General features: G+C 39.6%; 1 protein-coding gene across 49 annotated transcripts in view; it reads right to left on the reverse strand.

Annotated features, from left to right (window-relative positions):
* ESRRG (estrogen related receptor gamma) overlaps positions 1-20,519 on the reverse strand; it is a 371,594-nt gene that overhangs the window by 218,941 nt on the left and 132,134 nt on the right. For 17 of the 49 annotated variants that reach the window (XM_021547568.4, XM_085577146.1, XM_085577144.1 and 14 more), the window contains one exon: positions 7,010-7,068. The exons of 13 other annotated variants lie outside the window; for them this stretch is intronic. Coding sequence is in view for 22 of the 36 variants with exons in the window: in XM_085577118.1 (XP_085433244.1) it covers positions 7,010-7,068 (59 nt within the window). In the remaining 14 variants the exon portion in view is untranslated. Of the gene's footprint in view, positions 1-6; positions 56-6,914; positions 7,069-20,519 lie in introns of all 49 variants that reach the window. 19 more of the 49 variants (XM_021547563.4, XM_021547562.4, XM_077781875.2 and 16 more) reach the window with 3 other exon arrangements.

A 20,519-nucleotide genomic window follows, 5' to 3' on the forward strand; every position in this document is an offset into this window, starting at 1 on the left:
TCATACCATTGAAACCTCCTGCAACAGCTGTGTTGAAAGGAAGGAGTCCAGTTGCCTGGAAAAGGGATTTTTTTTTTTGTTTAGTATTTTTAACTCTTTCCTGCATGATTCTGAATAATTACTGGTTAATTTAAAGCAATATTACATGTAGTTCCTGGCAATAAATTTTTGAAATCAGTATTAATTCTTTGAGATCATGTCAAGATCTCAGACAGATGTAATTTTAGATCTGGTATTGCATAAAGGGACAGTGACCCAGAGGCAAGTAAATCATCACTCAAAAGACAGATGCTGATAAGGATGGTCCTTGCACAAAATGTGCTTGAGGACAGGAGATGGGGAAGTGGAGTACAAAACCTCCATTGACTTGTTTGGGATTACCAAATTACTTTCAACTAGTGCAAATGCACAACTGCGCCATAGATGTCCTCCAAACAGGAGAGTATGAAGAAATTCATCCCCTGTCATACAGACATGCAAAGCCTGGTCCTTAGATCAAGCAGGTTTTGCACAGGTTTAACTCTCTGATTAGGCTGTGAAATATCACCACCCCACACTCATTGTATAAATGATATAAAATGAATGTACCCAAACATAAGACATTCACACCAGTAATGTATGTCTGGACTTGCTAAATAAAGGTGCCCACATGTGATAATTATGATGGCCACATGCAGAAAGCAGCTTTCACAACCACCAGGACAGCTCTTGTCACAACTCTGTTAGTGAGGCAAGGAGGACAGGTGATGGTACATGAAAAGCCATCTGGTAAGTGAGAAAGAGCAGCCACATCCTGTCGAAACCTGAATACCCAAATGTAGCCACGGGCTATTTGTAGTAACAGGTCTCATGAGAAATGGCCTGGGGTGTGGATTGCTGCCCAGCATTTTCCAGGACTTTGGGATCCTACCTGGTGTGGGCCATGCTGGTCCAGCCCTCTCGAAATCATGCTCATGTGTTATTAGCCAGACTGTGATATCACTTGACATTGCTATTCACATTGCAAGGTTACTTTTAATTCAACACAGGCTAAACAAGCAATGTAAAAACATATTGAATGAAAGATCCTTTTGCTGCAGAATTTCCTTACCTGCCCTTACTATGATACCTATCTACATTGACACAGACTCCAAACTTACTGGTGCTTATTGTTTACAGGTGCCTAATTATTACTGATATACTGGGGGGGAAAAACCCCCTAAGCATACTGAAATCAGCAGAAGTGAACCCACAAGAGGGCTAGAATACATCCATCCTGTGTGTATGTTTTGCAGGCAAATAAGCAAAAGAAGAAGCACTCCTAGAAATTATTCAATCTATACTAATGAGAAAAGTGTGAAGTTGAAGAAGGAAATAAAAGACAAATGAACACAAAACTTCTGCTAGAAAATATGACCAGGATCTATGTTAGCAAACAGGACCTAATAATGCACAGTGAAGTTAGGAGAGAAAGCCTGACAGACGCCCTGCAGAGCTGCACTGGACCGAATCTGAAAAGCACAGGTGGCAGCAGCTTCCATGCAAATGTGCCACGGTTTTGTGAGACAGGGCAATTAAGTAAAAGTACAAAGTACCTTCTCATTTTGGGGGGAGAAAAAAGGCCAGAGAAAGAAGCTGGGATTTACTGAAGAGGAATACAGATCATCCAGTGAAAACTAGGGTATGCCTGAAATATATCAGTGCTATTCTCCCTTTTGCCATCCTTTATTTTACAGGACATAGCAGAGATCTATATGAATTTCTATTTTAGTGAAGACAACAACAGTTTTTGTGACAGGGAAGGCTAAAAGACCAGCACAGCTTTTGCCCAAATTCTATACTTTTGTTCCAAAGCAGAGAGCTATTAAACCTTTTCTGCAAGTGTTTGTAAATACAGCAAACACTTTTTAATGTGCACAAAGAATATTTTGTTTCCTTCTAAAGATTCAGAGAAGTTGATCTGCCACACTCTTTAGAAAGCTTCTAAGCAAGCAACGCAAGACATATATTTGGAATATGAAAGTTTAATCCTACTCATTAAAACATGACAAACTTATAATTAATTGAGAATGGAGTCAATAATGAGAACATCCTTCAATGTAATGATGTTGGTACTATCAGCTTGTAATATGGGAATATGCTGTAGAAAGTGAAGCATAATATGGAAAAATTACAAGTCACTCAAAAAAAGGAACAGCCTGAAATTTTGCCTTGAGTAGAATATTTAAAACACAAATTTTAATTCCTCAAAAGTTACATTTTTTCAGTCTTCAAATGAGATAATACATTATGTTGTTTTCCTGTGATGAGGAATAATTCAAGGTCTTACATTGTCTGATTAATCTCTCAACCAATATTTAGAAAAGGTTTCTCTTTGAGCTAATCAAACTTGACAAAAGCAATCTTCAAACTATGCCACATTCACTGATTTGTAAGATATCTCAAACTTGTGTTTTATTAAATGCAGTTTAAATTAGCAACAGCTCTAAATTCACCTGCTTATGACACCCCCTTTATCTCACCAACAGTAACTAAAGTAGGCAAAAAGACTGGACATGCAGATTAAAATTATTAGGACAAGCTGATTGTTGCTTTTTTTTTAAAGAAGGATGCAGTTTTATTTTTAAGACAGCACTCTATTGATCACACTACATTGCATTTTGGAGGATAGTTGATAACGGTATTCATTTTACTTTTTCTGGAGATAACTGCCCTGATCTTCCTGCATAAGGTCTCCCCCATGATCCCTCCAAATAATGCTTATTTCTTTATCCACAGAAAAAGGCTAAATTTTAATACACAATCTTATTACATTCTTTGGCTTTCAGTATCAAACAGTATCATTAGGTTAAAGGACATGACTCCAGAAGAGCAATGTTTTGAGGAGAACAACTAGTAAGGAAGCACTGCAGCACTGCCAGGTAGGGATCACTGTGGGGAAGCCAGTAATCACCATCCCAACCTTCACCTTCACTAGCAGTGTTGGTAGTTTCCTTCCTTTCTGTGAGTGGCCATATGTGTGCAAACAGGATTTTACCATGGTTTGAGAATGTGTTTAAATTTGGTTGCCTGACTCGGAGCACTAAAAGAGATTCCTGAGTTAGCACAGCTAAGCAGGAGAGGGGAAAAACTGTGGGAAAGATGTAAGTATTAATTCCCTACTGCAAATGTTCCAAGAGGAAATCAGGCCTCCAGCTCATTCTTCCTCTCAAGTCACACTTAAGTTCTGGATAAATAAGTTTCTGAGCTACTGACTGCCCTCTATTTCCTCCTCCTGGTTGTGTGCAACCAAGAAACTGCATTTCTGGCAATGTCTATGATAAAATAACACAATGCTCCATTAACAAAGCCTCACGTGTTTTAGAAGTCGCTAGTGCAAATCTTTTTGGGACTTAAGGAAGGATATTCAAATATTGGGTAACACACACTGACTAGGAAGACTATCAATAGAGTTTCTCAATTTATTTATATAAATGGGCCAACACTTTTAAAAGCACTTCAGAGCACTTAACTAAAGCAAACAAGCACTTGAACTTTAAATATCTAGCATGAGAAGTCATTGACAAGTATGACTTAGTAAATTCTAATATCTTTGCAACCTTTCATTCATACAATCTCTTCATGAAGAGAAGCACCAGGCTCGCATCTCAACTCTAAAGTTCTTTTTGTTAAAGCAAATAGCTTTGTTTCTTCTTATACAGGGATCCTGGGTCCATGACAGTATTTATAAAGCAGCTTCCTGATTTTGAAAACTTATTCTCACTCTTGTTTGGCCTTTAAAGTAGGAGTACTTGATCTTATAAACTTAATTTCCCCTCATATTCATGGTAGCTAAGCTTTGATTTAGGAATGTAATGTTTACCAAACACCATCCTACTAATTCCCAAAAGGTCTGGGAATAACTTTCTATGCTCAGGACTAGGGTGCCTTTGGCAAGTGGTCTCATCATGGTGCCAGTGTCATGTGCATTTTTTATATCTTCATATTTGTAACACACCTCTGCCTAGCTACTGCATTATACAGAACCACAGTGGTAATTTCCTGACCAAATCAGTGTGATCTGGTTCACATTAATACACTTCTCTGCTGACAACCCGGCACCCAAATGAGTAAGACAAAAGATTATTCTGGAGTTTTGGATGGTTTGGGGCTTTTTAAAGTGATATATAGCTCAAGTGCTAAGCTGACCCCTAGAAACAAGAAGGTGGTGTTTAAAAGAAGTATTTCTGATCAGTAGCAGCTAAATCTCATTCCTTAAAATCCTGCAACATATCTTGATTTTTATTTCTTTCTGAATGTGTTTTGCACACAGTCTGTATAATGCGGCAAAAAAGAGGTGGCAGAAAAACCCTTTACTTTAACCTGGTCTTCACCATCTTAGAAAAAGGAAATAAAGTATTTTTAAGCTATATTCCGGAGCTCAATGGTCACACTGGGATTTGCTAGTTTTAGGAGACATGCAGCATGTTCCAGAACTGGCTGCTTGGGATTTGTACTGATTAGTCTGGTTATGAACATTCTCGAAACAGTATTTTGGAAGAAAAAACCCTACAGTTGAAAATATGAACCACTCAGTGCTAAAGCCTCAGACTGTGCACAGTTCCTAAAAAAAAATCAGCTTTGAAAACTTTGAAATACCATGCAAGTCATAATTGGGTTCTAATGTATAAAATGGCTCAGTAATTTAAATGTTTGGAAAAGAAAACAGTCTTTGCTAGAGTTTATGAAGTGATAAGTCTATTTCTTAGAATGATTAACTATGCAACCTGATTTTGAACACAAGCATCTCCTAGCATATGCTCTCCACAGCTGATACAATGAGAGCATACAGTTTTACCAAATTTATATTCCAGGACCCAATTATGATTTTAGAATCCCATTCCTGACCTCCCTGCCTTGAGTAAGTGCCTTGGTTTCCACAGAAGTAGTTTTACTTCCTATTCTTAAACAAATTAAATCAGGATTAAGCTCCTCATGCATTTGGTTCTACTGAGTGACAAATTAGATTTGTATGTACAGGATGCATATCATGAAATTTCCATTAAAAACTTAAAACAAACAAACAAACAAAAAAAAACCCAAACCCAGAAAATGAATGACATTTATATCCCTGTGTTATTAAGGATAACACAACACTCATTCACTTATATAAAATTTTTAGTAGCAAATGCATATTATAAAAGCAGACAAAGTACAGCCAGGACAGCATAAAGAATGCATTTGGGGAAGAATGCCCCAAATAATGTCCCATTGTAGAACAGTGGTAAAACTAGACTATGACAAAAGAAAATGGAACTCAGTTTTGAACTCACTGCAAATAAGTAACAAGATCTAATAATTTAGAAAGTCCTTAAAGAGCCCATGTCTTTGGTAGAAATTAATTAAATGGTGAGGTGAAATTAAAGAATAGAAGAATAAACTTACACAAGATGACTTGAGAGAGAAAAAGAGACAAAAGCAGTGAAAAGAAACAGACCCAGGGAAAGTACTGCTTCATTCTAATAATAGATTCATCAACAGAATATCTCTATGCACTAACACCTAATTTGAGCATCCTGAATTCTGATCCTGATTTCCCGAGATGGCAACTACAATATTAAAAAAAATACTTAAATTGCTCATTACTAGAAATAGATTGATTTGCATGAGAAAAATGCAGAGTTAAGAATCCCATTTCATTTATGAGTATTAAGATCCTAAAATAAAATCTGAAAGTAAGTCCTAACTCCCAGGTTAACACTTCCCTCCTGTTGGGGACAGCATCATTGCCCCTGGGACCTGGGAAATGCCATATATGGTGGCCACAGGGAACAGAATGTTTGTGTGAGCGCTGAAAACCTGAACAAGAGCTCAGGAGATGAGTGTGAGAACTTGCAATTCTATCTGATATTCAAAGACAAAGAAACATCCAAGTGGGAAAGACCATTAACAGCAAAAGGCCATTTTACTAATGCCCACCTGAGCAAAAGCTGTGGGATTGCTCAATTTTTCTGTTTCTCTGTAGCTTTTCTACCTTCAGTAAAACTTGCTGGTGCACACAGCTACTTTGTTTATTTTTAAGTATATAAATGTAAAATTGACTAAAGACACATGAGTTTACCCTGGCGCAGAAACCAATTGCCAGAGTAATCCAACATAGTACATGCTGGACACATAATGATGGCTGATATTCTGCAGTCAGCACATTTCAAATTGCTTACTGGTTTTGGGTTTTAAATTGCTCACCAAAGACTAACTTTAGTTATATTTGGGTTGGGTTTTTTGTGGGGATGGGGGGGAGAGAGAGAGGAGTGGATGGTATTAAATTTAATAGAAACAAATCACCAAGGTATTATAAAAACAGCAGTTAATTTACTTGCTGCTCTAGAGAATAGCTTGGGAATATAAATTTTAGCTTTCCCATACCTACAGCTCTAAGCCAAACATTAGGTTGTCTGAATTGTCTTCAACCCCTGAACACTAGATGTGAGAACTTAATTTTGTGTTCTATCATTTTAACTAGAGTTGCATATAGTTAAGAGCCACCATAATGCTCATCAAAACTATTCTGAAGTATGAGACAACTCTTCATTTTGAAGGCAAGAGTCTGTCAACTTCCAGGACCTTCAGCCACCAACCCTTCTCTTGTCCATAAGTGTCTAACACATTTCCCTTTTAAACTTACTAAACACTTCCATCAGCCTAAACACATTTTTTAACATCACCAAAACGCTGTCTCTTACGACCCTGCGACTCTACAAAGTTCAAGAGCAGGAGCAAAATTTGAAAGGTTGGTTTAAAGATTAAGCCTCGCAGCACCTGAAGGGACACACTTCAGGAGGCAAACACCCCCCCCCACTGCTGGCTGTGGTCTCCCACCCCCCGGCAGCTGCGGCGTGCTCGTTTCACCAGACAAATGGCAGAGGAGAGGGAGCGAACCCCCTTCATGGACTCACCATCCTTTTCTAGTCACATTCACTACGCATTGCATTAGAAAATCGTAACGGTGTTAAAATATTTTGGCAGGATTTGTTATGGCCAGATCACTCACTTCCTTTGGGACACACAAAGCCTCCTCTGGCAATGAAACAGCCCAAATGTCAGCAAATCCTATAGAACAGAAAACGGTCTGTCAATGTAAAGCCTAAATGAATCTCCAGTTAAGCAAAACAAAACAAAACTGTATAACATAAGAATGCACATACAGAAAAAAGAAACAACCTAGAAATATGCACTTTTTATTAAGGTTTCTTTTTTTTTTTTATTTCCCCACCCTCCAGAAACTTTTGAACAGCATTGCAATGAATTCATCACAAGGTGCTATTAGAGCACAAGCTCCCTCCAAGTGTTACCAATTCACGGACAGATTAGAGGGCACATTAATAACATAGTTAATATGAAGTGTTTAGAGCCTTTACGTCGGTGACAAATACGACTCAGCCAAATTTCCTGACCATTGAGGCCACGGAGGAACAATTTGGTAGATTTCATCAACAGTTCTAATTATGTTCCTGTCAAGTCGAGAACAAAGTAATCCATAACTGGGGGGCTGCTCGGAGACAGTGCCACGTGAGAGTAATTTATGCCCAGGGCCCTCGCTGTAGTTAGTGTGCACAATGCTTGACTAACAAGTGGGTTCAAAAAAAGGAATTTATTAGGGAAAACACAGCCCTCCAGCTCCAAGCAGCTCATCAGGTGCAGGCTTAGCAGGAGTTACAAGGCAAAGTCTTCTTGTTTATAAAAGAATCTAAAGTCCAGACTGGCCTCAGCGGGTTTTGAGCCATAGGATTTTAACCCAAGGCTTCTGCTGGAGCTATGCATCCCACTGCCAAGGCCAGGGTGCAACCCATCCCCTTCAAAATCATCTCAGTCCTTGGGATAGCGGCAGTACCACCTCAGAGGCCAAATGGTACCAGTGCCCTTTTACAATCCTATAAAGAACATGCTAATGAAAGAGGCAAAGGCATTATTAGTAACAGTAAACTAAAACATAACAATACATGATGTGTTTCTTACCACAGCCCAACTGGGAAACAGGCTGAGAAATGGAAAGGGAGGGGAAGAAGGTAAATGGGGGAGAAGCTGTCATGTAATTTTGAGTAATTTTCCACTGTGATCTGTACTGGGATACGGCTTCTATCCCTTTCAAACAGGATCATTTTATACATGACACTCTTGCTGCATTTCACAAAAAAGCAAGAATGCCTCCCTAGCGCTCAAAGTGCAAAGCCTGGCAGCGGTCATTCAGGATCAGTTACTTGCATATGCAGTGAGATGTTAGAGAAAGTGAAATGATTCATTCCAAATGTATTTAAGAACATTGTCTGTAAACAGAGGGTAAATAATGTTAGCAAAAAATTAGATCCATTTGAGGAGCACAAAGTACTTAATGGGTTTTTAAGCATAATTTTCTGAAGGTTCTGCATGGCCCCAGGAAGGCTGACTTTTTCACCCACATTTCCCACTGCTAGAATGGGTACAGGTATGCACATTTGTACCCACATGACATATCTTGCCAATGGATTTTAGACTATAAAAATGTTATTGGCTTCACTAAACTATTGGTCTTAGTTACATTGTAAATTACTAGGTGACTACTGGCACAGAGGAAATGCAGAATGCAGTAGTACATCTAAACTGTCAGCTTCTCCTTTCACAATTTACTAAAGTTTCTTATCCAGATTTGCTTGAACCTGTAAATTCTCTGATATCAAGTCTAGGGACTTTCTCAGCACCTACTGAGTGGGACAGAATTATTCTCATATGACTGAAGCGTCACAGATTTATGATTACTTACTCCCAAGGATTAAAAAAAATAATAATTTAAAAGCAAAGAGGCTTTGCAAAGAGGCCAAGAGGAAAGGGAAGAACACAGTCCCATTCTGCAGATGTGAAAAGAGAAACCTTTCTCCAAGTCAGGGAGACAGTAATTCAGAAGCCAAGCAATGCCTGGATGTTCTAATTCCCAGACTCGTGATTCAGTCACAAGACATGCTTCCTTTCCTGGTGAAATGTCATGCTGCCGCATGCCTCTGTTACAGAACACATCCTAACCAAGTGTAGCAAAAGCATGATGATCCCATTAAGTATCTAACATCTAATACCTTGTGAAAACTAATTTAGTGCTTTATCAAATCTCTAGTTTGTATGTAGAGCATAAACGGGCTACATTTGCTAATAGGGCAGATTGACCCGTCCCCATATATTATCAAACCACATCAAAGTCTGCTGGAGGACGTAGCCTTAGCTACTTATTATCCCTTGCATTAACTCTCTCACTAGCTACTCAGCCAATATATTTTCCTGTAATACATCTGTCATGATTTTGCAGGGAAATCAGCAATTCTGAACAGTGCAGCAGTTAGATAACAGGACGAAACCCATCATGGTCGCCTGGCTTTCCAATCTACTGCTAATTGGCATGGACAGAAGCCCTTAGAGCTGGGCTTGCACAACAGCACACCACTCCTGGGCCCCAGAGATTTGGCCTCTTAGTTAGATTTGTATTTTTAGAGCTTGAGTAATTTATATGATTTCTTCATGATTTATTTACATGCAAGAGAAAAAAAAAAGTTGAATGCCAACACCGTCAAATTTACGAGTTTTTTTTTCTTTTCTTTTGGCAGAAAAAGGTTCTATTTTTCAAGAGAACATGTGGCTTAGTAATCAGGAAAAAAGTGCTAGAATATTAGTAACAATAATGTTGGCAACATTACATACAATGAGAACATCTTTCTTGGCTTGTATGCTATGCAATCATATTCCCACGTGTTTATTTAGGGTCTTACTTGTGACACTGTATAATGAATTATATATCTGAAGCCATGTTTCTAACTGTCTGGGAACTTGCATATATGGCTAATAGAGGGTCTGGATGGTTGTTTTGTTTAAAATTAACAATTGCTACTATTTTCTGATAGATGGTGTTGGTCTTTGGACTTGGAAACCCTGAGCCATTTTACACGGATCTCTTACTAGCCTTTCGACTACCTGTCATCACTAGAACCCAGGAGTTAGTGGTGCAATATGAAAAATAAACTAAAATAACAAAATACTCCCTTGTTCAAACAGAAATCCACTCAATAGAAATAAAAGATTCTTTCACTTTGCATATGTGATTGTATGTAGTTCTGAAATATAATTGTATCCATCATACAAGCCAAGCTGTTCACATTTAACCCAACATTAATTTCTCTTTTTATGGCTTTTTAAGCACTGTCATTTTCTTATCCCTTCGAACTTCTGTCCCCTCATGTCTTTAAGCATGAATGTAAACAAGTAAAAGGCATTTAGGGGGGGCATGTGGGGGTATTATTAGGCAGTTTGTACAGTTTCTTGGTGATCCCTGATCCCATTGCTGATGGATCATTTTTAATCCAGAGAATATTAAAAACTGCTTACAGCCCAGCTGCAGTTTAGTATCACCAACAAAAGCAGGCCAATGCAGTAGTTTTTCTACCGAGTAGAACTTCTAACAAGTAATTTTTCAGCCAGGGGGAATAAATTAGACAACAACAACAACAAAAAGGCGGGCAGTGAGTTAAAACATCACAATTCTACGTTACTGAATTGAACTACAAGTCTTTGGAGCTCCATCCCTCCCCCTTTCCTTTCCCTCTATATTTTTCTTCTTCTGTTTTTATGTTGAAATCACAGGAACTACGCAGCCTAGCAAGGCTGTAATCACTCAGCAGGAACCTGGCACAAGCACAATGCAACCACCAGCCAGGCAGCAGGAAACTGGAGGAAATCTCTCTCTCCCTCCCCCCCAGGTTCCTTAAAAGGGGCTCGGCGTGAATGAATCTTCCCGGTAGCCACCAACAATTTCTTATTCCTTCCGAGCAATCATCAATTTCAGCATCAAGTGGTTTAGTGGCTCTACGACTGGTAGTGGCAGCGGAGTAAGCCCAGCATGCAAACGTTTTGGCTAATTTAAAACCCTTGTGCTGCCGAATCAAACATGACAAGACAACAGTAAAAAGAGAGGCTATTATCCCAAATGAGAGTCGGCGGATGGCTGAAATTGGCTTGAGTGGCAGAGACAAAAGAGGTGGAAGGAGCAGGGACAACCCGGCATGATAATAGCAGATACAGCGTGGACTTTCTCCCCCACCCCCAGTGCTTTCACACATATCCCACCTGGGGGAAAAAAGGCAACATTTCCAAGTTTCATGGCCAGGAATAACAAATATACTTAAGAAGATGCAAAATAAATTAATACCTGGTAAGGCATCTGCCCCATGGATATGGGGAAATGTAACTTAAGAGACATCACCCTTTTAATAGGAACCCTAACACCCCCAAAGAAAAAACCTGTCATTTCCTACCTGAATTCATGTCCTGCTGCCCCAAGTTCATTCCCATGAGTTGAGAAGCAACTGAGATAGGACAGAATAACTTCAGAATGGGAATAATCTGTGGCATGGCTACCAATGAATAGCTGCTACACACAACCAGCTCACGAACAGCCCAGATCTCAAAGCGCTGCTCAGGAGGAAACGTGGAGGGCAGAGGAATTAATTTTTTAAGGCAATTGGGAGACCACAAGCATTCTCATGATGTTGAGAGCCATGAACCCTGGTGATGGCTTGCAGCTCACAGAATGATGACCTGTGGGATCACTGGAGAGCAAGCAAGTTGTCTTTTGCAAGATTAACAATTTAAAAGTGCTGAAATTAATTTTGTTTAATAGCTGTGGGTGCAGACTCCTTACAAAGTAGGTTGCAAGGTCAGCAAGCCTCCTAAAGCCTTTTAAAATGCAGCTTTTTATAGGGACAGTAGATTTAGGGTGGCTTAGGACTTAAAGATCTAAAAAGCAAAAGAAGGGTAAGAGTTCATTTCCTACCACTTCCAAATCTTGGGTGAAGACATGTTCTCTGTTTTGCGTCTCACTATGACATACAATTATTGGTATATTGAAAGCTACTTGAGGCAGTAGGGGTTTCTTAGGGTACGCAAAGTGAAAAAAGACATTAAAATCAACCATAAGAACCAGATCAACCAGTACACAGCAGGCTCATCAGACTCATACTGGAACATGCCCACCTGTGTTGCAAAAAAGCAGTGGGAGATGAGAAAATCAATCTAGGAGACTGAGAGACTGGGAGGGGAAGACAAGGGCAGGGGAAGTGCTCACACCCTTGCCATCATTCCGAAGCAGTTCACCTGTGATTCACATCTGCCTCCTTATACGAGATCATTACACTCTAAATTACTGTACTGTACAGAGTGTTTCAAGGAACAGCTGGGCTCAACACTAAAACCAAAACCAACCATTTAAAAGGGATGTGCTCAGCTTCACACCCTAGTACATGTGAGCTATTGCTCACAACACAGCAGAATCTGATTACTGCTCCCTTCTAGGACATTTTTCTCCTACATTTTTGCCAACAGCATCCAACTAAGTGTACAGGTAAAGTTCATAGCCAGTCTAGGAAACAGAGAATGAGTTTTGCATCACTGCATAAGATGGTCTGAATTTGCAGAAATTAAGCAACATTGCCTTGAAAAATATTTGCATTGTGTGCAGGTCGACCTGTTGAAAGGTGGACTCTGAATTTAAAGAAAAGTCCAACCTCAAAAAAGCACGCATCCCAGTGCAAAGAAACATTGTACAGAAATGCACTTGGTCTTACAAACGTGTTCAGGGAAGCAAGAACCCCAGGGCAGGACACGATCACAACGGATATAACACATGGGTTTGTTTCATCCTGCCCCCTTCTTTTAAATCTTTTTCCCCATAATGTGAAGGAAACACTTGGTTAAGTTTCCAAAGAAAAACCAAAACCAGTAACACACCAAGCATCAGGCATGCCAGCTATTCCTAGATAGCCCACCCTGGGGACAGGTAAGTGTCACCCAACAGAGAAACCCATGTCACCGAGCCACACAGGCAAGCAGGAACCCTCCAGCCTTTGCAGCGTGTTTTCTTGCATAACCAAACTTGGTTACTGTGATCCTACAGACAGAGGAGCCCCTTCCCTGGCAATGAGGTAACTGATGGTCATTAGGGAGGACAGAATTAATTCTGCTGCGAGCCTGGCGCTGACAGTGGCCGGAGTGAACACACCAGCTATTTTTCTCAGCTTCTTCCACAGGGAGTTGGAACAAAGAAAGGAGCCCTGGGGAAGTACTGAAGGCATTACAGGAACATAATTTTAGATGCATATGAATACTGTTACTGTGTGCTTTCAGGCTGACAAAATGCTATGTATGTGGTGTTTGTTTTGGGTTTTTTGTCTCAAAGTTGAATTCATATCCTCAAACAGCATTCCAAGAAAAGTCTACTTCACAGTTCAGCAAGGAACTGCTTAAAAAGCAAGCATGATACAGGTCCTTAGGGCACCTCATCCATCCTGCACTTGGATGGCATTCTCCACCAAGGGACCCCATTAGGAAGGAAGGGCAAACTGAAATCCTAACCCAAAGCAACCTGAAACAGCACCAGCATACTCGTGTAGCAGCGATGGATGAGCCTCCATTTGTCTTCAAAGCATGGGAAGCCAATATATCTGCTTCAGAGCAAACTCAACTTTACTTTCCAACCTTGTAGTGTACTTAAAGCTAAAATGTGTATCATCTTTCTATCCGTGGATAAGGCAACAAAGAAGTGTCATCCAAGACTCCAATTAAACAGATTGGAAGTGACACACTTCCAGTGCAACTCCATACAGCGAAACACCCTGAGATGCACTGTTTAAAATCAATTGCCCAGGAAGGAATTGCCACAAGCTACAAACAGTTTCCTTTCCCCTCCACACAACAGAATAAACCAGAAGCATCTTATGCTAGTACAAATTTTGCCGGAAAATGCAGTTGCTGTAGGAATGCTATCAATACCAGAGGTATCACAGATCTTATTCTCCCTGCAGAAGGTTAGGCCCTTCCAAGCAGGAAGAAACAATATGTTTGTTCTGTGGCCAAAGTAATTACAGACTTGCGTATATTGCTTTATATTTCTCTTCTCATAAAAGAGCTTTGTATTGGTGTTGAACAAGCTGAGTTATGAGACTGGAAGTCTCCAACCTAAACTTAGGTCTGGCAGAAGTAGAAAGAGCTTCACTTACTTCAGGAAAGGCGATTCTATGTATGCCAGGACTGAACACAGCCAAATAATCAATACTGACCATTAAAGTATTTAAACAGTGTAATTCCCTCATAGACAATAAATTAAAGTATACATCTTCAGACTTCTATTCACATGTTAGTGTAGCAACAATATAACATTGCAGCAGGAACTCACATTCTTCTTCCATGGGGGCAGTTCTAAAGGAGAATACAGATTCAAACACTGTAGCGTGAAACATGCCTGATAGAAGAATATTATATTTTTCAAATATAAACAAGCAGCTGATCACCTGCTTATACGAATCTCTATCCAGGGTTCTTATTTACAGTTCAGGGGTATCTATTGTTCCAGGTGAGATCCAGGAACAAGTGCAGCGAGAGAAGACCACCATGCCCACTACACCCTGCAGTTCAAAGGGACCAGCCAGGGAGCTGCTGGAAGCACAGGTATTTCTTGTGCTCCAGCCAGCAGCCTAAACCTAAAGGTGACCCTATCCTGGTATAACACCATATCACCTCTAGCGCCAATTAGGCTGACCAGAACTGGATCTATCTGCCTACCTATTCAGTTCATATCAGGAAAAAAAGAGAAAGAGAAAAAATAATGAGAGGGGGAAAAGCAAGCAAGGTCAGGCATTTATGTATGAGCCACATACCTTGTATGAGTACCAGCAACAGGGACCCAAATCCCCCAAGCAGCACCAGAAACTCCCTCCTCCTGCTCAATTCACAATCAATGTTAACAACTCATCTCACTCTGAATGCCAGAACAATTTTCTCCCTGCCTGTGTTTAATACGACAAAACATCTCCCACCAAAAGGCTTTTCACATATCTGTATTTACTGTCTCTGAAGCCAGTGAGAAGGCTAATCTAGGTATTCTGCCAATCTACAAAAGCTAGGTAGTGTGGAAGGAGAGTTATGTTCTCTGCCATGCTAAGGAAACTCACAAGGTGTCATCCTAAGTGACTGCAAAAACCATATGGATGAGATGCCTAACAAGACTGACCCAAACCTCACATTTAAACTGGCTCAAAATTTTTACCTTTTTTTTCCCTACACAGCAGACTTTGAACTGGTCCTGGTCAGCAGGACAGTGGAGGAAATTCAAGAGCCATTCTCCCATCTGCTTCTCCTTGGGATCAAACATTTCTCACAAATGTGTTGCCTCAAAATCTTTTTTTTTCCTTCACCTCTGAAGTTCTAAAAACCTCTCAGAAAAAGTCTCCAAAAAGCCTAGAAGATGACAGTGAAACATGAAATCCAACCACCTCCTCACCACTGCTGTGCCTCAGCACTACTTGCCCACAGTATGGCACTAAATTTGAATACCTTGCAAAAGAAGTGGGAGAGGGGAGAGTTGGAAAAATGAGACCGAGATCTTGACAGAAAACAAAAGAATGGAGACCCAAGTCAAACAGCTTCGGCTGCAAATGATCTCCATGAGCTTCTGCCTCTGTGTGACACAGATGAAGAGGTTGCTCTTTCTCTGAGACACCAAAAATGTCAGATTCCACACGTGATTTTTAACACACACATATATCTATATATATAATTATATAGGAAGTGAGCACTAATTTTACTGAAATCACTGCCATACCTAAGTTTATTAAGCATCAGTTCCATGAGAAATATCAAGCCCTGGCCACAATACCTGATGTTAGTCTCTTGACCTCATCATCTTCACCCCTAACAATCACAAGCCCAAAAGACACCATACCCATAACACTTTTCCCAAAACCTTGGTAAGACTCAGATCAACCTGATGCCTGTTGCAATGCTCAAAAAACTGGAAAACTTACTATTTTCATTGGGGAAAAAAAAAAAAAAAAGGCAACCTTGCAGTCGCCTTTGAACTTCTGTCTGTACCACTGGAATAAACGCACTCAATATCAGGGAAAGAAGCACCAGGAGGGCTTTTATGATGCAGTACACGAAAAAAAGACAGGGGAAAAAAAAGTGTTACAACATGTCCTGTTCCTATCCTGCTAATATTTTTCTTTTTACATAAAGCCTCCTTCTATCAGAAAAAAGTGTCCCATATTTTCAACAGGATTTTAGGTTGTCTATGTAGAGGATTTTCAGACCAGGCCTTATTGCAGCACTAAAGCCCGTTAAGAACATTGAGCCAATTAATCAAAGCATTCTGATTCAAAAAATAAGGTTTTTTTTTAAAAAAAAGAAAGAAAAAAAAACCAAGAAAACCTGAAGCTCAAGAAAAAACACCAGGGTAGTAAAAACTGAATTAATTTATTTTTGCCTCTTCTCCCTCAGGCATATAGAGCAGTCATTAGAGAACAGTCCAAAGGAGCTAAGGAAACTCATTACCAATAAAGAACGGCCAGGTTGCCATTTTGGGGGGTGAGGTGGGGGTGTTGTTGTAGTTGTTTTGGTTTGGGGTTTTTTTCTTTTTTCCTTTTCATGAAGGATGAAACACACACAGTTTTGGGACCTGACTGTGTCATGGAGCAGGAATGACGTGCCTCCAAGCCCTGCTCCACAAACCATTCCATCAGCAGAAGTCTCCAGCAGGTCGGAGACGGACTAACTTTTCCAAGGTATTAAATTAAAAGATGTTGAATTAAGTTAAACGCCCCACATTGAACTGACATTTCCCTTTTTTAATGCAAGCTAAGATTGATGAAAAATACCACTTATCTACATTAAGGGTCAAAATATCCAGCAAAAGAAGCCTCTGGTTCAGCGCGTCAGAGCAAAGTCAGTCTTACATAATCCGGGGACCAGAACGCGGATCACATTCTGATGATCCAATTAATGGTGGGATACTTTGCAATCAGCCAGGAAGCAAGGCCCCTAACAGATTGTGGGGCTGTAACATCAATTTCTTAAGTGCATTTAAAGGATTACAAATGTTAGTCCTGGCTTGAGATTGAAACACCTATTGAGGTGCTCTGAACCACATTACAGTAATTGGGTACCTGAATTAATGCCATTTCTTCTGATGGGCAAGTTGAATACATTGGAATTACGGATTTCTTTTGCTGTGTTTCACTTTCAGCCTTTTTCTTCTTATTCTCAGAGCATAAATCTGAGGCAGAATATCTTTTTTTTATCTAGATAGTTTTAATTACAGCCCTGAGGCACCCAAGTAGTGTCCTAATTTTACCTTCTGGATTGTTTGGGTGCACTTTTTTTTTTTAATCTTTTATTTTACTTATTATTTTACCATGCTATGAGATTAAAATGGGAATTTTTTTTTCTTGAAGCTTCAGGGGGAAGGGGAAATAGGCTGATGAGACATGGAGACAGAAAAGTCTGTCTTTTCCTTCCTATATCCCTTTCCCACTACATAAATCTTTTTATGCATGCACCAGATACCATTTGCAGTTTTGCACCTCTAGAGAGCTAGAACTAGGGCTGCCTCAATTAGTCTTCTACTCCTTCTGAGGTCAGTTCAAGTAAAGGTCTCCATCATATCAAACTGGCAGGAATGCTAACTACCTGGGTATTTCAGACCATACACGGTTCAGCTGAAGAGCTTAAAAACCACATAGCCACTTTCAAGAGTATTCCGAGACTATAGAGCATAAAGCTGTATTTGTGTACCAGAGACTAAATTCACTCAGTGTTTTAAAATCTGAAATAGGTTATGGCACAGGTTTGTTTGTATAGCTTTTCAGCCAGGCAGTGTCTCTGCTAGACCGCAGTTCAGAGCATACAGGACACACGCATTTTCCTCTTGGATCCTCCAAGTTTTGATAATTAGAGTTTTAACAGGGAACTCCATCCATTTTTGTCCTCAGCATCTGTGGCACTGACATTTCAGCAACCTCAGCGGTGATTTCTCACTTGCAGCTAACTGGAATGTACACAACCATGATATAATGCCCATGCTGTGAAAAAAGAGGTGAGAAACACAGCGTGGTATTCCAAATATTCCAGTCCGCTCTGTAAATTTCATTTATCTGGTTACAGTACATCAGGCTCAGATATTGTTTTAATTACTTTTTTTTGAGGTCTTATTAGTGATTAATTATAAATATATATACACATGCATTTTTTAGTTCTCATGTATTATATCCTTTCTGATGTATTCCAACTTTTTGCTTTGTACTCAAGAGTCTGTAAAGAGCATGATGCTGCAGTGATTCTGCTTTAATTTTGGTTTTGCTTAAGATAACTGCAAACAGCAAAGATACAGGATCTATTTATCTTCATTGCCTGTTAAGAGGAAATCGTACCATATACCTTATGGGAGCTAAGGAAGCACAATGATTTAACAAGCATATGAAGGAAAGAGACAGCTTCTAATTCAATAACAGAACTTTCTGATGCTCAGAAAAGAGCAGTTTTCATGGTTTAGTCAGATAATCTTTCGCAGCTAACTATTTCATTTTATTTTTAAATCTATTTCCCACCACATAAGAACTATAAGATTTAGGAAGGATCACTGGGGACCTTTCAGCTGTGCTCCTTCTTTCTCTTAAATGGTTTTGAATGTTCCTTAATTTCCCATCTCCATTAACATGGGATATTCCTAGAGTTTAGAAATAACCCCTCTGAAACACAATAAAACCTATAAATATCTCCACATAAGACACAATTAATCAGAGGACAGACATGGTTTCTTTGTAAGGGCCACACGTTGAAGAAGGGTTTTTCAAAATGTGTCTCGCAAATCTCAGTTACAGTTTCAGAGCAGATTTTGACTCATTAGATGGTGCTGGCTGAAATTATTTACATACAGATAATGACAATGCAGACCCCCAAGGACCAGTTAGCTGTTTAGCAGCATATACATTTCATATAACCACTTCCATACATCTAGTTTTAATTTCATTAACAAAAATTAATTGCTACCCAGTGGTCCACATTACACTGCACAGAGCTTCAATACGCTTTCTAAATTACTGCTTTCTGTCACTCCTCCCAGCAATCTTACAGACAAGTTAAACTTTACTACCTTGAAGGCATTGACTACCAATTTGTAGCAAAGCTCGTATTTAAGTTGGCGAAAAATAACAACTGGACTTCAGGAAATTTGTCTTGTTTTTAATATCTCATTAATATTTTGGAATAACAAAACTTTCTCCCCTCTCCCCCTTTGGCAGAGGCACAGTGATATCCTGAGGGCTCTCCTGCAGAGAAATCAGCAATAACAGCTCCAACATGCTCAGAAAGCCCTGATCTCACTAGCATTCATCTTGGAGCCAATTCAAAGCTTACTGAAGTCATAGGGAAACTCTGCATTAGCTTCAGCATTCTTCATTTCAGACCTTCCAGTCCTATTGCCCCCCTTCTCCTCCTCAAACCCTAATTGAGCTCTGGTGTGTGAGCATTAATTATGTTGTTATTGTTGTGGCATATTCAGCATGAAGTGACTCGTGGTAATGCTGTCCAAATGTCTGTCTGCTTTTTTACAGCTTGGGTAAGGAGAAAAAAGTTACTTTTCATAAGTAATTAACAAAAATTAGTCTTGGATTTTTACGGATGCATAATGATTAGAACCCAAGGGGGAGGTAAGGTTCACTTTGTAGTAATAACATTTAATGGATAAAAAAAAGAAAAGTCTTTCCACACTCTTTCCATCATATTTCCCAAATATTTACAGTGCACACCTCGGGTTTGAAATAAGCCAGGGAGAATTAATGCATTGCTTACACTTGGAATCCGAGGTGGCCCCGTCCCAGCAGGGCAGTACAATGTGCTGTATCTTTCCCTTCTCAGCACTTATCTTAATCTTAATAACTAGCCAGACAACTGACTCCAGAGTCCTGGGCTTATCGACTGGAATTTGTCACATGCACACAAGAGAAGACAAGAAATGCATTATATAACAATGCCATACAAATCATTATCTTTTAATATTTAAAAGTATGTATTCAAAGTCTGATATGAACCCATTTTGGTTGAACTCAATTCCACTGGTTGTTATTAAATTTGATAGCAAATGAACAAAAATACACTTGTAACGTATTTATCTGTAGAAGAGTTTATTTGCAACAGATCAAAAGGCTGCTTCTTACTGCATTTTAGCTACTGCTATCAAATGCAATCTGCTTTTTAAACACGCTTTGATATGGGAAGACTATTTTCAAAACAGGTTAATAGGAAATATATATATTTATTTTTTTCCCAAGTCTCCCAAGCACCAAGAAATACCCAGAGCATGAACAGAAAGTCTATTGCGCCCTCACTGTGTGTCTAAAGCACGATTTCTTTGAAGCAAGTTTATATAAGCAAGAGAAATACCATTCCAAGTGCAGCCACCAGGCGCTTGGGCCGTGCTTTTAAAATTATCATACGGATGTGAATTTTAGTTTTGGTGCCTCACACTAAAGGGCATTTTTCACCAGGAGGCAGAGGCACCCATGAACCAGAGCACCAGGGGTAGTCTCTGCTGCAAGGCTGCTCTCCTGAGAGGATTTTCCTGCTTCTCCCTGCTCCTCCACGGTAAAAACTCTGTATCTACACAAGGTGGTGAGGGGGGAGCAGAAGCACACAGAGAATAATGCTTAGGAGTCCATTCTTGC

Source organism: Lonchura striata, chromosome 3 (genome assembly GCF_050655825.1).
Source record: "Lonchura striata isolate lonStrDom1 chromosome 3, ASM5065582v1, whole genome shotgun sequence".
NCBI lineage: Eukaryota > Metazoa > Chordata > Aves > Passeriformes > Estrildidae > Lonchura > Lonchura striata.